At 41.0% G+C, this 13,877-nt stretch overlaps 1 protein-coding gene across 31 annotated transcripts in view; it reads left to right on the top strand.

Moving 5' to 3' along the window:
* Window positions 1-13,877, top strand: part of IL12RB2 (interleukin 12 receptor subunit beta 2) — a 90,470-nt gene that overhangs the window by 39,805 nt on the left and 36,788 nt on the right. For all 31 annotated transcript variants that reach the window (XM_063800618.1, XM_063800619.1, XM_063800648.1 and 28 more), the window contains one exon: window positions 3,212-3,431. In XM_063800618.1, the coding sequence (XP_063656688.1) occupies window positions 3,212-3,431 (220 nt within the window). The remainder of the gene's footprint in view (window positions 1-3,211; window positions 3,432-13,877) is intronic.

Here is a 13,877-nt window from a genome sequence, read left to right as displayed (position 1 = left end):
GCAGAAAGAAAATTGAAGGAGAGAGGCAATGGGACTGTGGTTCCTTTATAGCATATTCTTACCAATAGGAGAAGGTGACAATGACAGTAGGAACACTGGCCTGAGACCCATTCTTAGCACTGTCAGAGAAGGAAAAAGAGGTGGCAGGTCTTGGAGACACTCCCAGGGATGCAAGACACATTCTGGATACTGTGCACCGCTCTCACATCCACCAGAGGGCACTCAAAAATCTCACATTACTTTTCTGTGGGGACTATTTGAAACCGTTCCTTAATGTCCCCAAGCTTCAACATCCTCAAAATCAGAATGGAGAGTTACAAGGGCTAAATGGGACATTAGACATAAAACTCTTGGCTAATGGTATAGCCCAATAAATGTTGGTCTTTCCTTTATCATTCACCCAAACCAGCAGCACCAGCATACAAATAAGTTGATCTGGGAAGAGTCGGCAGGCTCCTCCGGTTTGCAGTCCTTCTGAGCTCACAGCTTGTCTCCTGTGACTCAGAACCTGCTAACTCTGGAAAAAAAGGGATTCTCTGTCTCCACCCTCCCCAAACTGATGAACTCATGCTGCCTGTTCGTGCTGCATGTGAGAATGTACCAAACCTCACAATTAGAGAAGTTGCTTTGCAATTTTGGGCTGGAAGGGTGACTGAGGATTTCAACTATGAAACGCGGCTGCCCACACCTACCAGTTCATTGACTCAGGCTTGTCTATATAGGGAGCAGCACGTCATAACAGAGGGAACATTGGCCTAGAAGTCGAGAGCTCTGGGCTCTGCGCCTACCTTCTTCATCTGTCCATTGAATGGCCTTAAGCAAGTCACGTCATGTCCCTGGGCCCCTGTTTTCCCACTTATAAAATGAATCATTGAATTAACTGTTAATCTGTAGATTCACTTCCAGTTTGGTGGTTCCTTGATGATATTCCCTTCCATCAGGACAAGGCATAATCCAGGAGTAATGGACTACATACACCATTTGCAAACTTTATGTTGCCTTAAAAAATTAAAAAAAAAAAAAACCCTGAACTGATTATACTGTTTTCAGTTGCTTCAGGAGACTAAGTGGCTAAATATCTGTTTTCCTATTAGCTCATTGAAGTTTTTGTTCCATCGACCCTGTCAGACCAGTTAGGCTTGTTTTTCAATTTGATTAAGGAGACCAATTACCTAAGAAAGGATAATCGTTATTCCAAAAATTGAGTTTGACATCTTATATCAGCCTAACCCATGGGATACCATATTTACTTGTCCACCTACTTCCATCCCACTCCCACCTTTTCATTGATATTTTCAACTCTAAAATATGGGATGCGAAGGCGAAAGTGTAAGAGTCTGGGTCCATGCCCTCTGGCAATCTTTATGATCCGTCAGAGCCACACCCCTATTTACTAGACTGCTGTGATCAGCTAGATTTTCACAGCAGTCACTATGCACAGCCATTGGATCCAAGATAACATTTCACCCCTTCCTTTAGCACTTTACTATTATATCAAATGAGATTTCTGGGATGTCTATGAAGGACAGTGGGAGGGAGATAATAAGACTGGTTTGCAATGTTAGCGTGGGACTGAAGCCTCTTGGGTCCCTGGCCAGAAATAAGAGTTTTGTGAGCTCAGTTAACTCTTGGGAAGTACCTTAGGGTTGGAAAACTTAGGGTGTGAGTGGAGGTAACAGTCCTATCTCTGGACTTGCAGAAGAGACACATAGGGAACAACGGAGTGAGAGATAGCTGAGGGGATGGTCTTCCCTTGCCAGTGTCTGCTTTATTGTTTTTCTCCTCTGACAAAGGGCATATTTAATAATAACAGTTTAGAACATCCTACTGTAAAAAGCACTTGCTTATTCTAATCCATACAACAGGTCTATGAGATCGGCTGCGACAGACATTTGAAATGCTGACTTTAGGGAAAGGCAGAATGTCCACACAAAAGGGCCCACAGCAACATGACATCCACCTCGTGCACTGACTATGGTTTAAGATCTAGTTTTGGGCCTTTTGGATCCAGAAGGGTCACCAGAATGGACCTGCATTAATCAAGCTTCCAGAAATGGAAATATAAAAACTAGATGCTCATGGATTAATTTCAGCAAGAAATGCAGCTGTGGGGCCAACCAGAAGGCTTGAGTCAGCAGATAGGAACATTCTCTCCCAGTATGCTAATTGTTTCAGAAGCCAAATTATAATCAGAAGGCTAATTTATTCACTTAAAGTGAAAAATACAAATTATAAGTGAACCAGATGTTCATGTTAGCCCAGCCTTTCCTGACAGATAATCGACAGAGGAAACCAAATTATTAGAAGAGTGCTTGGTGAGCAGGGAACCCAGGCAAGGGGCATTTGCTGACTACAGTGTGTCTTTCAGCAAAGGCAGCCGGAGGCCCCCCACCCATGGAAGGGACAGCCTTGCCAAGAAAACTGTAGCACTTGAATCTGGTGAGCAAGCCTTCCTCACCTTGCATGAGGCATGGATGGGCACCGCCAATGCTAGACTTGACAACTCTCCATATTCTATGCTTCTGTTTCCCATGGTCCTTGTCAAAACAGGGTTATAATACAAATAATTAGTTCTCTGCTTACTTTCTGGGATTGCTCCCAAATGATCTCAATTGGAATTTTTGCAGTTCCAAAAGTTGTTAGTCACACGTTTATGAACAGTGTCTTAGTTTCCTAGCACAGATGGCTAATTCAATTCACTAAATGAAGATTTTACTAGTTTAGCTCTTGAAAATCTTCTGTTTGATGTCTTGAGCAGCAGTGCACTTTCTGTAGAAAAGGTTACATGTGTGTGTGTGATTTACAAATTTAGAAATGGAGACTCAGAGGGGCTGAGTGCCTTGCCCTTGGGCTGTGTAAACAGTAGAGCTGGAACTCAAATCCAGATCTTCTGAGTTGAGATTCTGTACTTGTTCTATTGGATGTGACCAAGTTGTCTACTATTAGTAAGTTTCATTTTAAAGCAAAAAAGAAAATCAATGTGTTCTTAAGAATTATCTTTTAAAAACGTTAACTGATTTTTTATTTCCTAAATGGCAGGGAGGGGAAGGTGGGTATTGCATAAAAGTGTGTAGCAGGGAACATGAGATGATATGAACAAAAAGGTCACTCAGCTGTAGCTGCCTAGTACATCTGTACCCATGAGGTCCAGGCACAGAGCATCAGTGATCTTGTCTGGGAGTAAATAGTGAATAAATGTGTCTTGTTGCAGAATCTGAGTGTCTCAGAGGCAAGAGGAAAAATTCTCCACTATCAGGTGACCTTGCAGGAGCTGACAGGAGGGAAAGCCATGACACAGAACATCACAGGACACACCTCCTGGACCACAGTCATTCCTAGAACCGGAAATTGGGCTGTGGCTGTGTCTGCAGCAAATTCAAAAGGCAGTTCTCTGCCCACTCGTATTAACATAATGAACCTGTGTGAGGCAGGTAAGTTCTAATTTTTCTTTAACATTGCCTGTGGAAAACTGTGTCTTACTCATCTCTTCTCTCCTGCAGGCCCAACCCAGGACCTAAAATGAGTAGCTAGGAGTTCAGGCTTTGGAGACAACAGCTTTCAGAGGCTTTTTTTTTCTTTTCCAACCAGCCTATGAGTAGCCTTGGACAAGTAAATGAACACCTCTGAGCTTCAATGTCCTCCTCTCTAAAATAGGAATTATATTGCCTGTCTCATAGGTCATTTTGAAACTAAATATTAATACATAGCAGGTATTTAATACATTGTAGTTAAGGAAATACTAGTTACATTAAATTGAACACCAATATCTGACTAGCTTTTATAGAAGCAGGAGTAATACGTGTTACATTTCAGAAAACATTTTACACCTAAAGTCAAAACGTCTTTTTAAAACCAAAGTCGGGGATGGTGGTGTGTACCTGTGGTCCCAGCTACTTAGGAATATGAGATGGGAGGGTTGCTTAAGCCCAGGAGTTCCACGCCAGTCTGGGCCTCACAGTGAGACCCCTTTCATCAAAAACAAATAAATAAATAAATACAACCAACAATATTGAAATTCTGACTAATGAAACTATAGTAAAATTTTGTTTTACCATAGCCCTTTATTGCACAAGTTTAGACACGTATCCAATTACCTTTATCAGAAAATTCCCAACTAGATGTAGAGTCTCACATTTTATAGTCATATCCTCTGAAAATTAACTTCTCAGGATAAAAGCTCACAATTAGGCAAGGAAATTGATATTAATCCTATTTCTCAAGATCTGTATTATAAAAGAATTCCATGTCAAGTTCATTGGCCTAACTTCAAAAAATGCCTAATAGAGTAAAACTCTGTAATGAGATCCTTTCTTAAAATTCAGTATAATAATTTTATCTACCAGTGGGTTTAGCAATCTTCATTTATTTAATATACACTGTTAAATCTTGGTTATATATCTTTTCAGTCATATATCTGTACACATAGAAATAAAGTATTAGATAAAATACTTAGAAGAAAATACAGGTAAGTATTAATGTATATATACAAGTAAACAGTATATGTATAGTATATGCATATAACCTTGGGTTGGTGTATGAGTTAGGAATTTCTCTTGGGGTTAGGGTTGTTCTTACCAAAAGCCTGACTATAGGAACTTATTTATCCTCTCAAAAAAAGAGAAGTCCAGAGGTAGACAGCCTAGGGCTGGTGTGACAGCCTCATGATGCCATCAGGGCTCTAGGGTCCTCCTTTCTGTTCCCTCTGCCAAGTTTGGCTTTCATCCTTATGATGGAAATGGTCCAAAATGGCTGCCAAGGCTCTAGCTATTTCCTTCTAGACAGCAGAAAAGGAAAAGAAGGGCTCAGGCCTTACTTTTAAGGAGCTTTACCCCAGGTCTCACAACAACACTTGCATTCATCAGCCCACTGGTCACCTGGTCACACCCAGCTGCAAAGGAGGCTCAAAAATATATTAAGGCAGCAATGTTCCCTTGCTAAAAAAAGATGAGGAGAAGGTGTTTGTAGGCAACTGGTAATCTCTCTATATATTTATCTATATAACTTTTTCAAATATATGACACTTGGGAATATGAACAAACAACTCAAAAAGAAGTATAAAAGGAGCAACAAAGATATGAAAATGTTCAGCCTAACTAGCAATTAATGAGATACAAATTTTGAGAAAACCTGAGAAACCAAATCAGACTGAGAAAGAGTAAGTAGAATGAACAAACCCATGTTGGTGAGGGTGTGGGGAAGATACTCTTGTACACGCTAGTGAGTGTGTAAATTGGTACAACTTACTAGGGAGCAACTTGGCAATATGTAACAAACTTGAAATTAAACTTGTATCTTTTGACCAGGTAATTTTAGCCTTAGAAATGTATACTCAGCATATCATAGGATAAGTGCTTAAAAATGTAAGTACAAAGATGTTTGTTGAAAAATTGTTTGAAACAGTGAAACACCATAAACAACCTAAGTGTATAATAGTAAAGAATGGACTGGTTAAACTCATCATGACCCTCACCTGCTTTAATCCTACACCAACATTAAAGGGATGTTGTAGCTATGTTTTTCATTGACATGGACAGATACACATTATAAGTGAAAAGCTAAGATTTTAAAAGTGTATATGAGGTGATGCCATCTTAAATACATATTTACAACTAGCGCAGTGTCTCACACCTCTAATCCCAGCACTTTGGGAGCGCAAGGTGGGAGGATTGCTTGAGCCCAGAAGTTTGAGACCAGCCAGGCCAACATAAGGAAAAAGATATAAAAAAAAATAAAACTAAGATTAGTCAGCTGTGGTGGCTCATGCCTGTGGTTCCACTACTTGGGAGGATGAGGTGGAAGGATTTCTTGAGGCTAGGAGGTTGAGATTGCAGTGAACTGTGATCGCACCACTGCACTCCAGCCTGGGTGAAAAAGTGAGACTCTGTCTCAAAAGTAAATAAAAAATAAATAAACATTTACATAAGCACGTATTTTTTGAAGGGTAAAATTTAAAAAATATCTAGCTGAATATAGATCAAAATGTTAACAGAGATCATTTGTACATCTGGAATTACAAGTTATTTTTCTTCCCTTTTGCTTTTTATATTTAAAAATTTGTTCTTCGGTGGTTAAGTACTGCGTATGTAATTTTTAAAGTGAATTCCGTGGTTCTATTCTGCTGTTTTTAAAATGAAATAAATCAGAATAACTTACTTCTTCAAACCTCACTGCAGATGGGTCTTGAGGTTTTAAACCTCATGAATTCTATGGTCCCATTCCAGGTTCCTTAGTTAGATTTGGTGACAACTTCTCAAATGTCACATTCATTATGTTAGAGTTCATTTCTACTTTATTCATTCAACAGTCATTTTTGAGCATACACTATATAAGGCAGTTGGAATCCAGCATAGGTAAAAGATACAGTCGAGGTCCTCAACTTATATTTAGCCAAGGGGGAGGGTCAGACATATGAGCAAGTAAAGTGCAGTACAGTAGAATAAGCATGAGGTAAGAGGTATGCATGGGGGCTCTAGGAACACAGAAAAGCCAAAGCATGAGCTTGGAGAGGAGGCCAGGAGAGCTGGTGGCATGTGTACCAAGTATAGAGAGACAAAGTGGTGTTAGCCAGGTGAGGGAGAGCAGGTGTGCAGGCGTGAGGGTTTGTTTTAAAGTGAGAGCTGAGCAGGCATAGGACTTGAAAAGAAGAACCAGAGATAAGGAAGAAGTTGAAGACAAAGGAGAGGGAGGAATAACAGAATAAAGTCCCTGGGGAGATGGGAGATGATGAGGAGCCAGTGACCAAAAGAGGGAAGAGGAACACTTCATCCTCTGAGAGTGGACAGAGGACCATTGATCATAGAATGCTAAGAATGAGGTTGATGCAGAGATCATGTCAGGAGGGAAAGAAGGACATGAGGCAATTCTTCAGAGCCGAGCTGTCGTTAAGAGGGTCTTAGAAGTGCTGGAATCTCAAGGGCCTCTTGCCTCTCCTAAGATCACACCTGAGCCATTCAACACAAGTAGTTGTGTGTCCCAGAAGGACCTGGAGAACAAATTGGTGAACTGCATGGTCCTGTCTTTGAGGACTTTGTCTCACACATACCTTGAATGATCTGTAGGGGTAGAACATGACTTTGTGCCTTCTCCTCTTTCAGTATACAGTCATACTATTTACATATGTATCTTTCCTTCAAGAAAAGGATACAATAATGCCCCAACATTATTTAGGCTGATTTATGCTGATTTTGAGAGACCAGAGACAAATTTATTGTAAAAAGCACCTGCCATAGCATTGTATATCAAGAGGCACAAGAATGATTTTGTTAGCTTATGATAAAAGTTACATGCTAGCCAGGCATGGTGGCACATGACTGTTTTCTGAGCTACTTGGGAGGCTGAGGCAGGAGGATTGCTTGAGCCCAGGAGTTGGAGGCTGCCGTGAGCCATGATCGTGCCACTGTACTTCACCCTGGGCAACAGAGCAAGACATTATCTAAAAAAGAGAAGGCCAGGGCCAGGCACCATGGCTCACGCCTGTAATCCCAGGATTTTGGGAGGCAGAGGCAGGTAGATCACTTGAGGCCAGGAGTTCAAAACCAGCCTGGCCAATACAGTGAAACCCTGTCTCTACCAAAAAATACAAAATTAGCCAGGTGTGGTAGTGTGCGCCTGTAGTCCCAGCTACTCGGGAGGCTGAGGCAGGAGTATCGCTTGAACCCGGGAGGTGGAGATTGCAGTGAGCCAAGATCATGCCACTTGTACTCCAGCCTGGGCAACAGAGTGAGAGACCCTGTCTCAAAAAGAAAAAAAAAAAAAAAAAAAAGGAATGTGTGCTAAACCTACCAGTCAACTAGTAAAATGTATTAAATATTTCAAAGACCCAGCCCTTCTACTCAAGACCTCTTGAAACTACAGGAAGAGTCAGAAGCCAGTATGGTCATAAACACAGGCTCACAGAGATGGCAGAGACTGGGGCCCTAGGAGGTGAAGTAACTGAGCCAAGATCATACATCTAATAGTGGCAGAGCTACATGGAAAACCAGACCACCCTTGGGTGAGCACTTTTTCCAAATGCCTTCTGAACGTTATAACTTCATACAGAAGCTCTCAGTGAAAATGGAGATGGGAAGTTGAATGATTGAGGCTAAAGGAATAATTTTGAAAGGTGACAGGGAGAAGGTGAGTTGTTAGCAGACTTTTGAAGGAAAGAACATGCCCCAGCAAACATCATGAGAGAGGAAATTCTAGGTTGGTTCCTGGCAAGTGTGGTGACTCAGAGACAGAAGAACCCTAGGCAATGCTAAGTTGATTTACTTAGCTAATTCCAGAGAAAGCAGTGGTTAGAAAGGCTCTTTGGGTTTTTTACCTCAATACTTGGCAAAGGATCTCGCAAACCATAGTGTTCAATAAATACTTGCTGAATGAGTAAATTTTATTCTCAAAAAACAAAACAAAATAAAAAGCCCACAGTATAACTGGGACATCAAATACCAAGGCAAGTGAAGACAAGGAACCATTGCTGGGAATTCCAGTTCCTGACAAGATGTCCAGTACACTGTCTACAGGCTCTACCACTAAACCTGGCCCTGAAGCTGCTGCAGAGAGATAAGATATGGATGGCTGAGTTCCCCCTCTTGGGAATAGTGATGAAGCGGGGAGGACCAAGGGAGCTTTCTACTTGTTCTCTTTGTTTTTTCCCCTTGTTATCCTGTTGTGATCACTGCCCAGGCATCTCTATGATGGGGTAGGAAATTCTGGGGAGCAGTGCAGAGTCACTGTCAAGGAAGCCCTGGAACCTCACTGGGGAGGAGAGCTGGGAGCAAAGAGTGCCTGTGAGCTGGCTGACCCTTCAGCATTTTTTTCCTGCCACCCATCCCATGGGCCTGGCAGTTTCAAACAAGAATAATAGCCCAATTCCCTCACGAAAAGCAGTGCCTACCACAGAGGTACTAGTTTGATTCTGGAGGTACATGTATGCCTAAGGGGTGCCTGGGACAAAGAGCTCAGCTTGTATCACTGCAGGGTCTCTGGCCTGGAGCTTTCCAAGCTGAAAAGCCCTCCTCTCTACCCTAAACATACATGGAGGACCATGAGCTATAGCTGTACTTTGACTCCTCTCCCTATAAAAAAAGAAAAGCCAAGGTTGTTGACCAATCAAAGAAAATAAAACATGATCCCAAAAGAAAACATCAAGACAAATGTGAAGACCACAAGCCCTGGGAATGACAGGCAACAAATCAGTATCATAGGAAACAGAACTAATGCAACAGATAGTACAAAAGATTAGAATAAATGTAAAAAGCATCCTTAGAAAGATAAGAGAGAATACCAAAACATGAATCAGAAACAGGTAGTTATGAAGAAAACCCAAACAGAGTCAACATGGAATGTTTAGGGGATTTTTATGTGATGTTAAACAGATTGCTTATTCATCTTAAATATAGCATGTTTTAGGCCAAGCATGGTAGCTCATGCCTGTTATTCTGGCACTTTGGGAGGCTGAGACAGGCGGATCACTTGAAGCCAGGAATTTAAGACCAGCCTGGCCAACATGGCAAAACCCTGTCTCTACTAAAAAAATAAATAAATAAAAATAAAAAAGAAAAATTAGCTGGGTGTGATGGCGCATACCTGTAAACCCAGCTACTCAGGAGGCTGAGGCACAGGAATTGCTTGAAACTGGGAAGTGGAGGTTGCAGTGAGCCGAGATCATGCCACTTCACTCCAGCTTGGGTGACAGAGTGAGATTCTGTCTCAAAAAGAAAAGAAAAGAAAAGAAAAGAAAAGAAAAGAAAAGCATGTTTTATTAGAATAACCTCAAAGGGCCATTAAAGAAAATGATTTCAGTATTGTATAGCAACAAATAATAGAAGCTAGCAAAAGTGATTTTTTTAACCTTTGAAGTTTCTAATATACTTTGTCTATTTAGAAAACAAACACATTTAGTTGTTTCCATCTCTTAAACTTCAGTTGCATTGCATTCTTCAAACATCTTTTCATATTAGGGCTTCATGTGGTTTGAACATTTTGCTAGAATACTATTCTACTTTTGTCTGAGAGTGGTCAATTACATCTATCTTTTCCAGCATACAAACTCCAATATATTTAAGAGAACGCAAGGAAAGTTTAGTTATTGAAACAGCTAACTCAGCCGATGGGATGAATAGCAGAGAGGACTGATCTGAAGATTAAATTAGTGAGAGGAAGACTAGGGGTGAAATTCTTCCATAAGGTGTAAAAAAATGGGTAAGAAATTGAAAGATTAGAAAAATTAAAATACTGAAAGAGCAGAAATAGAAGTTATATCAACCATCTAAAAGGAGTTAGAGTAGAGGAAAAAAATGGAGGGGAGCAAATATTTGAAGACTAGTGATCAAGAATGTTACAGAATGAAAGAAAAACATAAGATTTCAAGTGGAAAGGCCTCAGAGTGCTAAACTCAACATAATTTTTTTTTCATTTTATTGTAAAGTGTAAGTACCTTAAAGCCAAAGAAAAAAGTATAACAATATTTAGGGAGAAAAAAGCAAATCACCTACTAAAGAAAAAGAATCAAAAGGACACTAGATATGTCAATAACAAAACATATAAAAATACAATAACGTAATATCTTCAAATGGAAGAAAGGAAAGAACTTTAAATCTGGAAATGTTTCTCCAGCTAAACTATCATTTAAAAATGAGAGAGAACTGGCTGGGCACGGTGGCTCACGCCTGTAATCCCAGCACTTTGGGAGGTCAAGGCAGGCAGATCACCTGAGGTCAGGAGTTTGAGACCAGCTTGGCCAACCTGGTGAAACCCTGTCTCTACTAAAAATACAAAAATTAGCTGGGGATGGTGGTGTGGGCCTGTAATCCCAGCTACTTTGGAGGCTGAGGCAGGAGAATCGCTTGAAGCCAGGAGACACATGTTGCACTGAGCCAAGATTGTGCCACTGCACTCCAGCCTGGGCAACAAGAGTGAAACTCCATGTCAAAAAAAATTAATTAAAATTAAAATTTAAAAAATGAGAGAGAACTTAGGTAATAGAGTAAATTCAGAGGAACAAGATGTAAGGATAAAAGAGAGAGAGAAGATGCAAATAAAACACCAAGCAAAACAAGAGGGAAAGAATATTTCCCCTAGTAAAAGTAAACTTTCAAACCTAGCTGAAATAAACTTATGGTTAAATACTGTAAAAGCTAAAAAATTGGCACAAAAATATTTTTAAATTTTAAATAAATAACTGTTAAGAATAAAAAACTTAGCCCAGGTGCAGTGGCTCATGCCTATAATCTCAGCACTTTGGGAGGCCAAGGCAGGCAGATCACTTGAAGCCAGGAGTTCGAGACCAGCCTGGCCAACATTGTGAAACCCCGTCTCTACAAAAATACGAAAATTAGCCAGGCATAGTGGTGCACGCCTGTAGTTCCAGCTACTCGGGAGGCTGAGGCACAAAAATGGCTTGAGCCCAGGAGGCAGAGATTGCAGTGAGCCAAGATCGTGCCACTGAACTCCAGCCTAGGTGACAGAGCAAGACTCTGTCTGAAAAAATAAAATAAAATAAAAATAAAAAACTTATTTATATACAACATGCCCTCCAAAAAAGCCCCAGCCCCACATTGTTTTACAACTGAACTCTGAATTCAATGTTAGTTCAAGTTGCTATGGAAAATATAAAATAAAGAAAGCTGTCCAATCTATTTTCTAAGATGAATTTAACTTTGGTATTAAAATCAGATAAAGATAGCACAAGAAAAGTTATTGCCTAAATCACTTATGAACCTTGACACATAACCTGATGAATGAGAGATATAAATTCAACACATGTATTAAAAATTAGTGGAGGCTGGGCACAGTGGCTTACGCCTGTAATCCCAGCACTTTGGGGGGCTGAGTCGGGTGGATCACTTGTGGTTAGGAGTTCAAGACCAGCCTGGCCGACATGGTGAAACCCTGTCTCTACTAAATATACAAAAATTAGCTGGGAGTCGTGGCATATGCCCTTAATCTCAGCTACTCCAGAGGCTGGGACAGGAGAATCACTTGAACCTGGGAGGTGGCAGTTGCAGTGAGCCAAGATCATGCCATTGCACTCCAGCCTGGGCAACAGAGCATCTCAAAAAAAAACAAAAAAAACAAAAAAAACACACACACACTGGTGATACTTTCAGTTTCCAGTCTAGCATCTAAGGCACTTTGGAAGTCATCATTCTGTCATAATAACAAGTAAAAACTCAACAAACTGGAAAATCAACACTTCTTCTTTGACCTATGAGAAGTGAGGTTATATGGCAAGCCACTGCCCCGAAAATTGAAGAGATAGACAGGTAAATACAGAGAATCACAAATTACCATAGCAAAAATCCCCAAGCAGAAAACTTCATGGGAACCAGTGCTGAGGTAAGAAAACCTGAACTGTAACTCACAAATTGCTGGAGGCTCAGAACGGACAAATCTGAGAGTTAAAATCTCCACTGGGGATCAGTCATAGGAGGTCCTCACAGTTTTGTGAGTTTTATCTTACGGAGCTTGACCAGGGGCTGGGTGCGGTGGCTCACACCTGTAATCCCAACACTTTGGGAGGCTGAGGCAGGCGGATCACTAGAGGTCAGGAGTTTGAAACCAGCCTGGCCAACATGGTGAAACCCCATCTCTACTAAAAATGCAAATTAGCCAGCGTGGTAGTGCGTGCCTGTGATCCCAGCTGCTTGGGAAGCTGAGGCAGGATAATCACTTGAACCCAGGAGGCAGAGGTTGCAGTGAGCCAAGATGGCGCCACTGCACTCCAGCCTGGGTGACAGAGCAAGACTGTCTCAGAAAAAAAAAAAAAAAAAAAAAAGGAGATTGACCAGGTTATCACAGTGAATATCAGAAAAATCCCCCATGTTTCTCTCAGTGGGAGGGAAAAAGGAACCGTTATAAAATACATCAGAGTTGGCCAGGTGCGGTGGTTCACGCCTTGTAATTCCAGCACTTTGGGAGGCCAAGGCAGGCAGATCACTTGAGGTCAGGAGTTTGAGACCAGCCTGGCCGACATGGCAAAACCCTGTCTCTACTAAAAATACAAAAATTAGCTAGGCGTAGTGGCGCGTGCCTGTAATCCCAGCTACTTGGGAGGCTAAGGCAGGAGAGTCACTTGAATCCAGTAGGCAGAGGTTGCAGTGAACCAAGATCACTCTACTGCACTCCAGCCTGGGTGACAGAGGAAAACTCCATCTCAAAAAAAAAAAAAAATACACCAGAGCATTCTGTTCTTAACAAGGCCTGCCCTCCAAGGAAACTGTTTTAATAGGGCTAAACTATTGGAGTTTTATCAGAACCTAACCAGCCTGGTGGGAGGAACATATCTAATTCCATCCTAGTCTGGCCTTCTATGTGGAAGGAAAGGAAATACCCAACTCCAATCCCCTCTATTCTTCTAGGTGGGAGAAGGAAAATACCCAACTCGAGCCCACTGTAGCCATTCTATCCCACTTAAGAGGGGAAAACTGATAAGCAGTGGCAAGTTCCCAGTACAGGAACACAGCCTCACAAAAAGACTGGGATGTAATCATAGGGTTATAGAATGCTTTCTTTCCCCCGACACCTTTCTACCACATTACTAAAAGCCCATTTACTGCATATGCTTTTACTCAGTAAATCATATCCACCTTTCAACAAAAAATTATAAGGCATTCTAAAAGGCAAAAAACAAACAAACAACAACAAAACAACAGTTAGTTGAGATACAGCAAGCATCAGAACCATACTTGGATATGGCAGGGATGTTGGAATTATCAGACCAGGAATTTAAAACAACTGTGTTTAATATGCTAAGGGCTCTAACAGATAAAGTAGAAAACCTGCAAAAACCGATGGACAGGGTAATCAGAGAAATTAGAATTCTAAGAAAGAGTCAAAAAAGAAATGCTAGAGATCAAAAACAGTGTAACAAATGAAGAATGTCTTTGATGGGT

Source organism: Pan troglodytes, chromosome 1 (assembly GCF_028858775.2).
Source record: "Pan troglodytes isolate AG18354 chromosome 1, NHGRI_mPanTro3-v2.0_pri, whole genome shotgun sequence".
NCBI lineage: Eukaryota > Metazoa > Chordata > Mammalia > Primates > Hominidae > Pan > Pan troglodytes.
The sequence above is the reverse complement of the archived record's forward strand: the minus strand, read 5'-3'. Positions and strand labels throughout refer to the sequence as shown.